This window comes from Erpetoichthys calabaricus, chromosome 15, assembly GCF_900747795.2.
Source record: "Erpetoichthys calabaricus chromosome 15, fErpCal1.3, whole genome shotgun sequence".
NCBI lineage: Eukaryota > Metazoa > Chordata > Cladistia > Polypteriformes > Polypteridae > Erpetoichthys > Erpetoichthys calabaricus.
In genome coordinates, this window is record NC_041408.2 from 55473157 (window position 1) to 55489714 (window position 16558).

Genomic DNA, 16558 nt, shown 5'->3' on the forward strand with positions numbered 1-16558 from the left:
GGTATTTTCCCAAAAGTCTTGGCAATCATTGAGATGTTTCTTAGCAAAATTGAGACGAGCCCTAATGTTCTTTTTGCTTAACAGTGGTTTGCGTCTTGGACATCTGCCATGCAGGCCGTTTTTGCCCAGTCTCTTTCTTATGGTGGAGTCGTGAACACTGACCTTAATTGAGGCAAGAGAGGCCTGCAGTTCTTTAGACGTTGTCCTGGGGTCTTTTGTGACCTCTCGGATGAGTCGTCTCTGCGCTCTTGGGGTAATTTTGGTCGGCCGGCCACTCCTGGGAAGGTTCACCACTGTTCCATGTTTTTGCCATTTGTGGATAATGGCTCTCACTGTGGTTCGCTGGAGTCCCAAAGCTTTAGAAATGGCTTTATAACCTTTACCAGACTGATAGATCTCAATTACTTCTGTTCTCATTTGTTCCTGAATTTCTTTGGATCTTGGCATGATGTCTAGCTTTTGAGGTGCTTTTGGTCTACTTCTCTGTGTCAGGCAGCTCCTATTTAAGTGATTTCTTGATTGAAACAGGTGTGGCAGTAATCAGGCCTGGGGGTGGCTACGGAAATTGAACTCAGGTGTGATACACCACAGTTAGGTTATTTTTTAACAAGGGGGCAATTACTTTTTCACACAGGGCCATGTAGGTTTGGATTTTTTTTCTCCCTAAATAATAAAAACCATCATTTAAAAACTGCATTTTGTGTTTACTTGTGTTATATTTAACTAATGGTTAAATGTGTTTGATGATCAGAAACATTTTGTGTGACAAACATGCAAAAGAATAAGAAATCAGGAAGGGGGCAAATAGTTTTTCACACCACTGTATGTATGTGTGTTGCGCTTGCACAATAACAGGTTTACTCTCCAGAGATGAAATTCCTTCTAACTTGATTGAATATTGCGTCAGCTGCATTTCCTGGCTTCTTTATATGGAAAGTAGAGGTGCAACACAGGTACACAGAGAAAGGCACAGGAAATGTTCAAATGCTTTGAATTAAATGTAAAATCTGTATTTAGACCTGAGTTAACAAAACTCTTACAGAAGAACGTAGCATAGATGTGTCACGTCTATTTAATGTCAAACACAAACATCAAAACTTTTTTGTATATGCTACGTATGCAGACAAACCCCGACTCACACATTTTCTTGAGGTGCCTATACAAATTCAGTTGAACCACTTATGCAGCATTTGGTCCTTTTATGACTCAGTCCCTCAATCCTTTTTATAGTCTACTCTGGGATTATAACAAGATGCACCTCACGTTCCACCTAAGCATTCTGGCTTGCTCAAACACTTTACATAACACTGGAAACTTACTTACAGTATGTGAACATAAGGGGCTGCTACATTCTGCTTACATTTTATCCTTACCTTCAAACAGCTTTTAAATTACAATATTGAACAGCCATCACAAATAAAAAAATGATGATAAATGAGCTACCTGCATCAAGGAAAAAACCTCTGTGTGGTAAAACCCTTTATAACAGCTACAACAGATATATGCATGCAAAGCTGGGGAATGCAACAGTAAGATTTGTGAATGATTCCTCTATCAACTATTTGTAAATAAATTGATTACTCTGAAAACTAATTTTATGCAACTAATCTAAGTAGTTATATAAATGTTTATTAATATATTTCCATATTTATCAAATCTTTATGTAATTAGTTTGCTTTTAAATCTTATTTGTGTCATAACGCATTATCAGCAGATATTTTTATATAAGAATGGTTAATGTATACAGTGCATCCGGAAAGTATTCACAGCGCATCACTTTTTCCACATTTTGTTATGTTACAGCCTTATTCCAAAATGGAAAAATGATTTTTTAATCCATTTTGGAATAAGGCTGTAACATAACAAAATGTGGAAAAAGTGATGCGCTGTGAATACTTTCCGGATGCACTGTATATATCCTTATTGTAGAAATACCTGAAAACCAGCAGAAATAAAAAAATATTAGAAAAATTAAAATATGTACATCAGAAATCAAAAAATGTAACTACAATAATTATAAATTTGTTTGATTTTTCTTAAAAAATAAGTTCAGTAGTGTTGACAAGTTTTTAAAAAAGATAATCCTGTTGCAAAAGTTGATTTTGAAGTTGATCAAAAGTTCCAAAACTACTTTTTAGGACAATGAATATAGCTTGTTATGAGTGTTTTTTTATTTTATGTGTTTTTAGTTCATCTTTATCAAGGCTGACAATAATTATTTACCCTAATTTATGTTTGAGTGTGTTTAATATATGTGTATATGCAAAGCGTGTGTGTGTTGTGAACTATTCTTTATGGAAAATTATTTTAAGTAGTTTGGGGTAAGGAATTAATATACTAGGGCTGGAGTATGATGCAAAGTTTATCCTAGCTGCAAGAAATTTTGCTTCAGATGAGTAAGGCTATTTTTCTTAATGGCTATGAATGAATTTGCATTTGTTATATAGTATTCCACTGTATTATGGTTGAAAATGGTTAGGTATTGAATATTTATTGCATTTTTCTTTGTGCTATATTAGTTCTGAACAAAAAAAATAAAAATCTGTAATGTGAGTGTTCTAATTTGGGGCTGCAGACAAGACAGCCTCTAAAAAGAGGAAGATTTGTCCATGATTCTAATTGACTAAAAATGTTTGTTAATTGTGTAATTATTTTAAAAACAACCTTTGAATAAAGAGTACAATTTCTTTTTTAGGCCTCTTAAAACCATGACATACCATTTGTGCCAAAATTAAATAAATAAAATGGCTACTATGAAATAATTACATGAAAAATGGTAATGATATATGTACATGAGCTAAAATTGAGCAAAGAATGCATAACTAAATACAAATTTTAAATAAAAAATAAGCTGATTGTTATGAAAAGTAATCCCGTAGTGGTTCAGCATTGTACTTACCTTATTTGTTCAGGTTTTATTTCAAAAAGGCAGTGTTTTCTGTTTTTATTTCACAATTCGACTTTTCTAAAAGGCACATTTCTGAATGGCTCTTTTAATACCAGTGCTGTTTATTTAAACCACCTCTTTGTGTGATGATTTCATCAGTTGTCAATCAGACAAAGACTAACAAGCTCAACCAATTCCTTTTGGTTAATTCTTTACTATGTATAGCGCCCAGACTCTGGAATGACCTACCAAAATTAATCAGGTCAGCTGACTCCAGGAATTCTTTTAAAAAACAACTCAAAACTCATCTGTTCAGGAAGTCTTTTAGCTCTACTTGACTTTATTACCCTTCTCTCAGTTTACCTCTCTGTCAAGTTGCTAATGTAACCTGTGTGTGTGTGCGCTAGACCATCAATTATGTTTTCTGTTTTTTTTTTTCCCCAGAATTCACTGTCTTAATATTCTTTATTTATTTATCTGGTTTGTACAATGCTATATACTGTATACACTGCCGTTCTGTATTATATTCTGTAAGTGCCTTGAGCATGGGAAAGGTGCTATATAAATTAAATGGATTATTATTATTATTATCGATTACTTTTACCTGATTGTAGGCAGCAGGCTACTAAAGATACTTAACACTTCCTTACATTTTGGTAGTTGGCCGGAGGCAGTTAAGAGTTAGAATAGTTAGTTTTGCAAACTAAATAGAGAGAATTTACAATATAAAATATTGACATTGATGAAGAAGTCATTAGCAGTTTAAGACTGATTGTGCATGATGTTCACAGAGAAGGTTCCTATGAAGAAATCACATAGGCACACATTAATGTTGAATGCCTGAGTCTGCAATTTCCAAATAACATGCATCAAGATGACCTTCTGAGTGGACATGGTGCTCAGTCGATGTTAGACTACTGAAAATCTCTTCATCAACCTGAATATTTTGAAGAGCAGTTATTATAATATAATGTTTTTACTTTCATTTTGTTTATTTTTTAATAACCTATGTAATTTGTTCTGTTTCAGTGGATGCGTTGACCTTTCCACCATCATCAGGAAAAGCCTTTATTATTGGTGCAGATGAAGCAATGGAAAGCGAGCTTGGTCTCGGAGAACTTGCAGGTCTGACAGTTGCCAATGAGGCAGATACACTCACATATGATGTAAGTAAGAGATCAAATTAGATACAGGTTCTTTATTTCTATATATTAGTTTTTATAATACATGAACATTGTTCATCAAATGCAAAATTGTTTACAAATGTAAAAATGAAGACAAATGTAAATATAGCTAATTAGAAACACACAATGCTTGTCACCTAGAGCTTTTGAAACTCATTTTGTTATTTTAAGATTTATTTTTTTAAAGAACATCCTTAAAATGTTGTGTCTGTATCTGTGTGGTGTTAACAGTAAATAAAATAGTGGTTTGTAATTATTAATTTATAGAACTGAAAATTATGATCCATATCCTCATTTCATATAGTATATATGGCGAATGAAGATATGCATTTAAGGTGTGCGTCCGGACTGGGATACATGGCACCATTTCCCTCTCATGCAGATAATTGGAAGCCAGCATTGAGAAATTTGGGATGACCAATTGCCAATCATGTGCAATAAAACTCCAGTCAAAATGTTACTGCTTTACAAAATGAACAAAAACATTAGCTTATAAAAATCTTGCTTACTTAAAGTTCCAATCATAATGCTATTTTTTATGTTATTTTGTAGCATCACATATTTAAAGCATATTGAGAAAATTGAGTAAGCACATATGAAAACAATAATAGCAAAAAGAAAAAAATACTAAGACAGAGTCTTAGAGCAGGTTTTCAAAATCTTATATACAGGCGAAAAAGAGCTAAACTATTATCTGAGCTGTGTAAAATGTCCCCACGAAAACGTAGTTTTGTTTCAGAGAGAAGAAAGATGTGCATTAAGCAAGAAAAAAAATTCATATTGCATTGAACTTTTGTGAGAAGACATTCATCCTTCTGAATTTGTATGTAGTAAAGGTTTTGTGCAGCTTTCCCAGTATTTCATTGATACAGCCGTGACATATGTCAGATTTCTTTCATTAACCCTTTAACCGCCAACTCCCTAAATATTCCCCAAGCTAGGCGAAATCTGAACAATTTTTGTTTTTTTACTTTTTTACATTTTTTTTACATTTTTTACATTTATTCAAGTAGTATTGACCACTAAATGTTGTGCAAGTTGCCAGTGTATACACGAAATCTATAAATGTAACCTGAATTCTCAGCTAAGCAAAACATCTTGATACCAAACCGTGCCCTTTTCAATGGTAGATACTGTCGAAACTGTAAGCGGCCCTTCCACGACAATAAACTTTCATCAACTGCAACTGACGGTCCTGGCATGTAGGGCAACTGAAATGCTTCAAATAAATGATCAATCAAAGGACGTAGCTTGAACAAGTGGTCGCGGTTTGGATCTTTCTTATCTGGCTCGTTTCTGTTGTCATTCAAATGAAAGAATTTCAGCAGCAAAGAGAATCGGTTACGTGCCATGACAGCTGCAAAAATAGGTGTTGCATACATAGGATCTGTAGACCAGTACATCTCAATATCTGGTTTTCTGATTATTCCCATCAACATCAAAATCCCAATGAATTTTTTCATTTCGTTTTCATCAGTGTCAAACCAAGCACGAACACGGGAATGTGGAGGTAAATTGGGATTTTTCTCAATAAACTGTGCTGCATACAGATTTGTCTGATGAACAAAATGTCTAATCAAATCAGGTGACACAAACAGCTCATAAAACTGCTCAGCAGTGTAATTGTTTACATCAACAATAAAGCCACACGTTCCCTCAAACGAATGCAGAAAAGGTAGTTCACCACGGGCAGCAGCCCAGCTGAGATGCTGGGGATACACCCACTCAGCGCCGTCATCCGATGCGTCTTCATTCACAATATCATGCAGCGCACGTTGCTGCTCATCACTGTCACTAAAATCTTCTTCAGAACTGCTACAATCATGATCAGAACTGTCCAAAATCGGCTGCAAAGCCTCACTTGAAGTCAGTTTACGTTTCGCCATATTCACAGCTGTTACATGCGAATCACGTCACATGACCGGCCAAAACAACCACAGACTTGTCGAAATACAACGTAGTAATAATACCCACGCCAAACCGTCAGTTATACTACTTGCCAGGCATTCATATAACCACAGGCAAATGTGCCGGATAATTCCGGCAGTATGGCGTTAGCATTAAAACAGCGGTGCCGGATATATCCGGCAGAGGGCGGTGAAGGGGTTAAATTAAAAAATCCTTTTTTTAATCCAATTTTAAATTTGTTTTATTATTTGTTTACTGGGGGTGTGAATCAAGTTTGTCAACATTGTAGTGGATGGTAGCAACCAGAGTATATGTGAGAATGGCATTATTAAGAGTCTTGTGCACACCTCTAATGTGTGCCATACTTATACCCTGTAGCTGCACTGGAACTCAAGGTCACTTCATAACTTTGTTTGCATGTTTTTGCTTGTGCTCAACTGCTCACATCACATGGTATCCTCTGCACATCTGTTGTAGCCACTTTCACACAGTTTGGTTTGGGTATCAACAATCTTGTAAAGGAATTAAGTTTTGACCAAATTAAATTTGCAGTTGATGTATCTGTATGTATTTTTATAAGTGGGATTTTGTTATGGAATTCATGTGTGGAGTAGTAATAAGAGGGAATAGTACAGATTGTTTTCTGGGATTTCACTAGCACGCTTCTTGTGCATCCTCTCTTGTCTGCTTCCTTTTTCTTTCATTATACCCATTGTAGTAATTTGCACCTATCTGTACTTGTCCTTGCCAGTTTTTCACAGCCTAACTTTTTTTTTTTTATCGAAGCTAGTTTAGCAATGCAGCATTACCCAATAACTTTAATCTTGGAACTGATGACAAAGTTATTGTTGGATGTACATGCCTCAAGTTTTGATTAATGAATATGCTCTCCCAATACTACATTGTGATTAAAAGTGTTTGATATGTTGATTTTATTAAGTATTTCAACAATAGTGTATTTATATTTGTATGTATTTGTGAAGAGGGATTACAAATTATTATGGGGTTGGCCAGTGTGGTGCCTTAGGTATCCACATACTTATCTTGAAACTCCTACCGGCTATCAGCATATACAGTGAATTTACAGCAGAATATCTCGTCAAAAAAGTCTGCTGCAATATACTGAATCAAAAATCAAGTAGAAACTGATGTCTGGCTGCTTCAGTTTACTTTAGCAATCACATTACATTTATTCAAGCCGTCTGTACAATATATTTGAGCTGCTTACAATCTGAGCCCATAGGCTTCTTCTCATATTGGGGACATAAACAACTGTAGAGACTTCAATGCATATAATCCAAGTCGTTAACAAGGAATTCAGAAATGTCCATCTCATAAATATTCCATGCAATCACTTGAGCTAACATGTTCCTGAAACATTTTTCTTCTAAAGCCTGATGGTCAAATCACCTTCAAAAACAGACTGATATTTAAGAATCCATTTACATGGAAGACAAAGACTGGTCTAAAGATCATCCTTAAAGGGTTGGGTGGTCTTAAAACATAAAATGTTTCAGTTTGCTTGACATTTTACAGATTGGTAAATTTATATCCTAAGGCCAATTAAGGCCGTACACACCTAATTAAAATATTATACACATATACAATGAATGTCAAAGTATTCTCCTTTGTATTCTAGATATCTGTTTATACTATAGTTCCTTTTTGGTCTTTTATGGTCAGATTTCCGAATCTAGTAATAGTGATAAAATGGCTTATGCATTTGCCACGTATGCTGATGATGAGAAAAGTGTGAACTGAAAGTGCAAAAGATGTGGATGGGGTCTGTCTAAGAAGCACTTGAGTAAATGTACCAGTTTGTGAAATTTTAAATTATTACATTTACTGCTAGTATACTAAGATTTAATTAGCCTATTCTAAATTAGTTGCTCACTAACATGCACTTTAAGATACCGAGCAAAAATCTTCCCCAAATAATGCTTTCATAAAAAAAAGTGTAAATTGTAAGAGATCTATTTGTAGATTGTGCAGATATATAAAATTATAATGTGATAAAACATTAACATACTGTATTTGCAGTTTTATATACAAATGAACAACAAACCCCGCAAAAAGTTTTAAGAATTGTTCCAACACATTCTCTAATTTTAGTAATAAATTACAATGCTGACTGGATGTAGGATTCAACAGGGGTCCAAAAAATTGTAACAGCCATGAGGTGCTCAGATTCACATTGTTAAAAGAAAAAAAAAGTGTGATTTATATTATTTGGGTACACTAGGAATATATTTGTCCTTGACTTTGACCCACACACACTCACAAGCAGAGATCTGAAAAGACTATTGGTAAATTAAACTAAAAAAATAATGTGTTAAATAAGCAGTGAATGAAAGCAAACAAATAATGCATAATGCAGAAATCCCTCACAGATGACCCCAGACAATGATAACTAAATAACTAAAGAAAGATAAACCCAAAAGTAAATTTAATTATTTACAAAATGTCACACCCAATAGTGCACAAGACTATGCCCACTAAAATTTCAACATTCACTAACACACTAACACTAGATTTAACAGATGGATGCATGAAACGTCCTAGGGAATATCCTTCTGAAAAAGATGTAAAGCTTGACTTGCCTAGCATTATTCTGAATGTCTAATGATTTCTAATGGAAAGAGTGCACAAACTAAATGAAACCACATGGCTAAGCCAAGTTCAGGACACAGAACACAAGTCCAGAAAAAAACTGTAATCCTTTAGGGTAGTGGCAATTGTAACCCAAATGAACAGCTTTCCTGCAGCTGTGAAAACGATATAATTACATAAACACAAAGCGATCACGATATTCTCCAGATTAATTCAACTTCCCTTTTAAATCTAGCACCTCATCTTCTTTCTAAGCCCTGAGTGAACAGCTGAAGCTGCTTAGTGGCACAGTGATCCTGAGGCTGCTGGGAATTGAAGTCTTTTCATGTAGCATTTCTACAGAATTAAAAAGTACAGCACACCATCTCAAATCATACCCTCAGGCAAATCCTTCCCCTTGAGTCTACTGCATTCACAACTCAAGGGCTCCCACAATTGGAAGGTAATGCTGGGCAGGAAAACTGTTAATTTTGACTATAACCAATATTACTTTTCTCCAAAGAATTTCCAGTTGCTTTTTTCTCTTCTTGCTCCCATATATCTTGATGCTCATCCACAACTGCATGCACTTAGTTTTCATATTAGAATTTCCAGTTTTCACAGTTCAGCTGCAGGGACCTCCCAGAGACATTCTTGTGAAACTGTTCTTTTGTTACTGTTGACTATTCTAATAAGAGAAATAATACATCAGAACAGCATATACTAAAAAACATACATCACCAACTTTTTATGCATCAATGATTTATTACAATACATATATGTAGGTTCAGTACCTAGTGATCATCTTCTGCTACAGCAAGGCAATGGACATGTTCAGAATGAATAAATTACGAACTGACATATTCAAAATCAGCCAAGTAAGTAATTCCAGTGGCACCATTCCAAACTGATTAATGAAGGGAACATTAAACATGCCATTGTTAGTAATAAGAGTAACAGTCAATGATCTGCTCAACCATCTGTAGATTAGTTATCATTTTGCCACATACACAGTGTGCATTTCTTTCAAAAGATATTATATACTGGAATATACGTATATATTTGCAATTAAAACATCTTAGTTAATTTGGGGGAGGGGGAGGGTTTTTCATAGAAATTAATTAATAATAGTGTTTGAGACTTCTGTTCTTAAGTTAAGGAGTATACTGTATTTAAGAAACGGTTTAGTCAACTAACCCTTATACATTTGTTTGGGTTCCAAGCAATAGAATTTCAAACTGTCACTATATACCCATGAGTGTTTTGGCAGAAACAGACCTTGTTTTTTATATAGTGGTTAAGATCTTACTATTTGTAGCATCTTTTTTCTCATTAATTTTTAGATTAAAGCAGAGACATAAAATAAGCAAACAGTTCTTTTAATTCTTCACAGGTCATTAGAAAATGATTAAAAGATGTATCTGGTTTGTGCCTCTGGTAGCCTCTTTTTTCTGTCCTTTTAGGCAAAACTGCCACCTTTGCATTTACCAAAATAAATGCAAATTATAAAGTGATTATTTTGTGATATATAAAATAGGGAAACCTATTTTGGTATTCTGTGGTTTGAGGAATTGTGATGTTCTGATGGTATAATAACCTAAAGTCTCTGTATTTGTTTATGCCTGCATTTACTGATGATTTCTTTCTACTACAGATAACTAACAATAAAGATGCACTAAGGAAAACATGGAACCCAAAATTTACGTTACGGAGTCACTTTGATGGGATTCGAGGTCTCGCTTTTCACCCTGTTGAACCAGTGTTGTTAACTGCTTCAGAAGATCACACTCTGAAAATGTGGAACTTGCAGAAAACAGCTCCTGCAAAAAAGTACGTCTCCACCTTTCATAGTCGTGCCTTTCTGGGGGGTGGGGGGTAGGGGGGGTTGGGGACTATTATGTGATAAACTATTATGTGAACATAAAAGTGAAAGAATAAACTCCAGAACTATATATATATATACAGCAGTTACATATTCCAGTGAGATCTGTTGATTGCCATGCGGCTTCCCAGTTTCTTAGAAATTTACAGAGCTTTGCTTTTTATGTAACAGTTTTTTTGTTATTGCTGGAATGTTAATTTTATTTTGTGCACATACATTAAAGAAAATGGCTTATACAACTAGCATATAACTCTAGCTGATTCCATTGATAACGTGCACATTACTCAATTTTATAGTAATGTAATATGAATATCTATAAGGGGTAAATTGTTGTAGGTCACTTTTAGTCCAGGAAGTTAATCCCTTCCTCATTAGATACATCTTAAATAGATACTTAGCCATGCCACCAATAACTTACTTATTCTGCTGCCTTATGGCCTTATATGAGGTCAAAGAGTAAAGTGTACTACACTCTTTACTATGGTCATGTGTTCAGTTTAGATTAGACAAAGGATGTAGGTAATATATTCTGTAAAACATGCAGGTAGTCCAGTTATAATTCCCTAAGTATGTTGCAGTGTGTTGTAAGTTGCTTCAGGATATGTCTTGAAAAAGAGGTACAGTAGTGTGGTTATAAATTTAGTCCTGACAGATGTCGTCATGCGTTGTACTTTTTGCAACTTATTTCAATAACATGAGGAATCTTCTGCAACAGCAAGGTTCAAGATTCAGAGTATGACAACGGAGTTGGGTTGTTAATCTCAAGACTGATAGGATAAGACAAATTATGGAGTGTTGCATAGTGATTAAGACTTTGGACTTCACACCCTAAGGTTGTGGGCTCAAGTCCCAATAGTGACACAAAGTGACCATGAGTAAGTCGCTTCACCATGTGCTCCAGCTGGAAAAACAAAAAAAGAAATATAACTAATTGTATTTCAAATGTTGTAAGTCACCTTACACAATTTTTGGTGTTAGCCAAAAATAATAAAAGGTAATATAATAAGGGGCAACAGTTTCAACCATTCTATGATCTGCTTCTCGCAACTGAAAGACGGCACATGGCGGATGTTAGCCGACTTGCTGACCGCAACATTAAGGGCTTCAACTCTGGCGCTGACGCCACATCTCAGTGCCAACACTTTCCAGACTCTACTTAAAACACACGCCCTCCTCACTGGACAGTTAAAAAGACCAATCAAACTAACGATGACATCAAGTATTACCCAATCAAAAGTAGGAAAGGAGGCATCTTCATAAAATGCGTGTGGGATGATTTGCATGAGACGCTGCTTTAAAAAAAATGATAAAAAAAATACGGGAGAAATCCCGTCCAGTATTGATTCAAAACGGGACGCGCAATTTCATTCTCAAATGCGGCACGATTCCGTATTTTAAAGGACGGGTGGCAACCCTACAGTGCCAGGTAACCACCCATACAATCAGATTGTGATTCAGACTAGGAATGCAATGAATGTAATTACCCCGATCTACATACAAGGCGAAAGTCTTGCAACATTCAAAGATGATGGTTTGGGATAAGTACACCATACAACATAAAAGAGCTTATGAAGCCTTGAACTGAAAAAAGCAAGATCTCAGAGATCGTAAAAAAAAAAAAAGGAGGTAATGTCGTTTTACTCGCTGTAGATTTTAGTCAAACGTTACCAGTTATTCCACGAGGGAGACCAGCAGATGAACTCAACGCGTGTTTAAAATCCATGCTTCTCCCACACTCGGTTATATGTCGCGTGTTCTCGGGTAGGTACACCAAAAAATGTATACATTTAAGCATGTAATGGACAAACAAAAAATGTGGTATACCCGAGGGCACTGCAGTAGTACTTAATCTAACTTTACTTCTTAAATGTTAATGTTTTACTGTTTAATAATTTATACGCTTCTTATATGTTGTTCAAATTCTTTTATCAAAATACCAGTGACAGCGCAATGCACGATAACATGGAGTGAATACACCATACGCATCCGCCCACGGCCGCCCTGGTGTGCGCAGATAGGAGTTGATTCTACAATAAAATAAAATAAACATAAAAAGAGTAATACAATCATCACCCATAAAGTGGATAGTAGACGTGACGTACTATATGTGTACCAGATTTCAAGTCAATAGGTGAAACGGTTTGCGAGCTACAGGTGATTTAAAATCCTGGACAGACACACAAATTGCCACGGTAGCAAATTACAGAAGAAGATTTTACTGTTTAATAATTTATATTTATATGAAATGTGCTTCTTATATATTACTTCATATTCTCATATGATAATGATGTTAATATTTATATTGATTTCTATGTTATTGAAACTGCATGTATGTGTGTATATGTATGTATGTATGTATGTATATATATATATATATATATATATATATATATATATATACTAGCAAAATACCCGCACTTCGCAGCAGAGAAGTAGTGTGTTAAAGAGGTTATGAAAAAAAAAGGAAACATTTTAAAAATAACGTAACATGATTGTCAATGTAATTGTGTTGTCATTGTTATAAGTGTTGCTGTCTTTTATATATATATATATATATATATATATATATATTATATATATATATATATATATTATATATATAATATACACACACACATAAACATTTATATACATATACATATATATACACATATCTACATATACACATATCTACATATATATACACACACATAACACTTATTGACTGAAACGGGCTTTCACGAAAACAGTTAGGGCTTTGCTACAGGATACACCCTCCACAAGTTAACCAAGTAAAAATAAAATATATATTTCTGTTTTATTTAAACCTTTTAAGTTCATATGCATAGCCCCATTTGGCTGTTTAATTTTTTTTTTCTTTCTTCAGTAATATTTAGTCTCCTTAAAGAAAAAGAACATATCCATTTTACTTTTTTTGTATCTGTGTAGTAATATTTTAGTGTAAAAGAATAACCAGTATTTAAACCTTTTATGTTACTTTATACATTTATTTTACACAATGTTGAAAAATTAATAAGAAAGCTACATATTTTGGCAGCTGCTGCTTTCATTTTCAATGAAATGAAAAAAGCTCTCCAAGAGAAAACGTCAATGAAGAAGAAACAGTTTGCACTATCTAAAAAGGAGAAACCCTCATTTATAAAAGTTTGCTGCAGATGACTTAACTGAAAATAAATGAATAGTTCCTATGTGTATAATACATATTTATCTATTTGACTTATGCCTTTATTCCACCAACTTACAACATCTGAAGTACAATTTGTTACATTACTTTTGTTTTTTGCAGCACAGGCAGGTGAAGTGACTTCCTCAGGGTCACACAGTGGTGTCAGTACCAGGATTTGAACTGACAAGCTCCGGGTTTGCTGAAATATTACTGAAGAAAGAAAAAAAACGAAAATGGGCAAATAGGGCTATGCATACAAATGTCCATCCATCCATTATCCAACCTGCCATATCCTAAATACAGGAGCCAATAAGTAGATATGTATATATACAGTATATATATATATATATATATATGTGAATGTATGTATGTATATATCTATGTCTATATATATATATATATATATATATATGTAGATATGTAAATTTGTATATGTATATATATGTTTATGTGGATGTGTATATACGTATGTATATGTAGATATGTGTATATGTAGATATGTATATATATATGTTTGTTTATGTGTGTGTGTGTGCATATTATATATATAAAAGACAGCAACACTCATAACAATGACAACACAATTACATTGACAATCATGTTACGTTATTTTTAAAATGTTTCCTTTTTTTTTCATAACCTCTTTAACACATTACTTCTCCGCTGCGAAGCGCGGGTATTTTGCTAGTGTATGTATATATATATATATATATATATATATATATATATATATATATATATATATATATATATATAATATTTTTGTTATGAAACAAAAATCTGATAATGTTCCATCATCCCAAGAAGGGGTTCATCAGTGACCCACTAATTGTCATAGCATACATTAATTATAATTTCACAAAATTTTAAAATTTGTTTGACTCTAGGTAGCAATAATTGTATAACTGTCATTGAAAAACTCCCTTTTGATTTTAATGGAGGTATTTAATTTGCCTGGTACTGACCTTAAACTTGCTCTATTTTTCTCTATTAGGAGTACCTCACTAGATGTGGAGCCTATCTACACATTTAGAGCTCACAGGTAGGTAAATAATTCATTCAGAAATCATATTATCATTGATGCCAAAATGAGTAGCCTAATATTTTAAAAGCAGTTTCACACTGTAAGATACAGTGGGGCAAAAAAGTATTTAGTCAGCCACCAATTGTTCAAGTTCTCCCACTTAAAAAGATGAGAGAGGCCTGTAATTTTCATCATAGATATACCTCAACTATGAGAGACAAAATTAGAAAAAAAATCCAGAAAATCACATTGTCTGATTTTAAAGAATTTATTTGCAAATTATGGTGGAAAATAAGTATTTGGTCACCTACAAACAAGCAAGATTTCTGGCTCTCACAGACCTGTAACTTCTTCTGTAAGAGGCTTATCTGTCCTCCACTCATTACCTGTATTAATGGTACCTGTTTGAACTCGTTATCAATATAAAAGACACCTGTCCACAACCTCAAACAGTCACACTCCAAACTCCACTATGGCCAAGACCAAAGCTGTCAAAGGACACCAGAAACAAAATTGTAGACCTGCACCAGGCTGGGAAGACTGAATCTGCAATAGGTAAGCAGCTTGGTGTGAAGAAATCAACTGTGGGAGCAATTATTAGAAAATGGAAGACATACAAGACCACTGATAATCTCCCTCGATCTGGGGCTCCACGCAACATCTCACCCCGTGGGGTTAAAATGATCACAAGAACGGTGAGCAAAAATCCCAGAACCACACGGGGGGACCTAGTGAATGACCTGCAGAGAGCTGGGACCAAAGTAACAAAGGCTACCATCAGTAACACACTACGCCGCCAGGGACTCAAATCCTGCAGTGCCAGATGTGTCCCTCTGCTTAAACCAGTACATGTGCAGGCCCGTCTGAAGTTTGCTAGAGAGCATTTGGATGATCCAGAAGAGGATTGGGAGAATGTCATATGGTCAGATGAAACCAAAATAGAACTTTTTGGTAAAAACTCATCATGTTTGGAGGAGAAAGAATGCTGAGTTGCATTCAAAGAACACCATACCTACTGTAAAGCATGGGGGTGGAAACATCATGCTTTGGGCCTGTTTTTCTGCAAAGGGACCAGGACGACTGATCCGTGTAAAGGAAAGAATGAATGGGGCCATGTATCGTCAGATTTTGAGTGAAAACCTCCTTCCATCAGCAAGGACATTGAAGATGAAACGTGGCTGGGTCTTTCAGCATGACAATGATCCCAAACACACCGCCCAGGTAACGAAGGAGTGGCTTCGTAAGAAGCATTTCAAGGTCCTGGAGTGGCCTAGCCAGTCTCCAGATCTCAACCCCATAGAAAATCTTTGGAGGGAGTTGAAAGTCCGTGTTGCCCAGCGACAGCCCCAAAACATCACTGCTCTAGAGGAGATCTGCATGGAGGAATGGGCCAAAATACCAGCAACAGTGTGTGAAAACCTTGTGAAGACTTACAGAAAACGTTTGACCTCTGTCATTGCCAACAAAGGGTATATAACAAAGTACTGAGATGAACTTTTGTCATTGACCAAATACTTTTTTTTCCACCATAATTTGCAAATAAATTCTTCAAAAATCAGACAATGTGATTTTGTGGATTTTTTTTTTTTTCATTTTGTCTTTCATAGTTGAGGTATACCTATGATGAAAATTACAAGCCTCTCATCTTTTTAAGTGGGAGAACTTGCACAATTGATGGCTGACTAAATACTTTTTTGCCCCACTGTATAACATGTGGTCAAAGGGGGGCTAAATATACAGTGGCTTGCTCTTGTTTCAATGTTTGATTAACATTAGTACATTCTTCTCCTGTGTCAATGTGGATTACAATGTGGATACTCCATTTTCCTCCAACAATCTAAATTGACTCTGATTTAGCATGATGTAAATGTGTATTGGTCTGAGTAAGGCTTTTGATAGACTAGTTTTTGGAGATAAG

At 34.9% G+C, this 16558-nt stretch overlaps 1 protein-coding gene across 3 annotated transcripts in view; it reads left to right on the plus strand.

Annotated features, from left to right (window-relative positions):
• strn (striatin, calmodulin binding protein) overlaps positions 1-16558 on the plus strand; it is a 178616-nt gene that overhangs the window by 138223 nt on the left and 23835 nt on the right. For all 3 annotated transcript variants that reach the window (XM_051919382.1, XM_028821086.2, XM_051919381.1), the window contains 3 exons: positions 3917-4053; positions 10223-10398; positions 14611-14658. In XM_051919382.1, coding sequence (XP_051775342.1) covers positions 3917-4053; positions 10223-10398; positions 14611-14658 — 361 coding nt within the window. The remainder of the gene's footprint in view (positions 1-3916; positions 4054-10222; positions 10399-14610; positions 14659-16558) is intronic.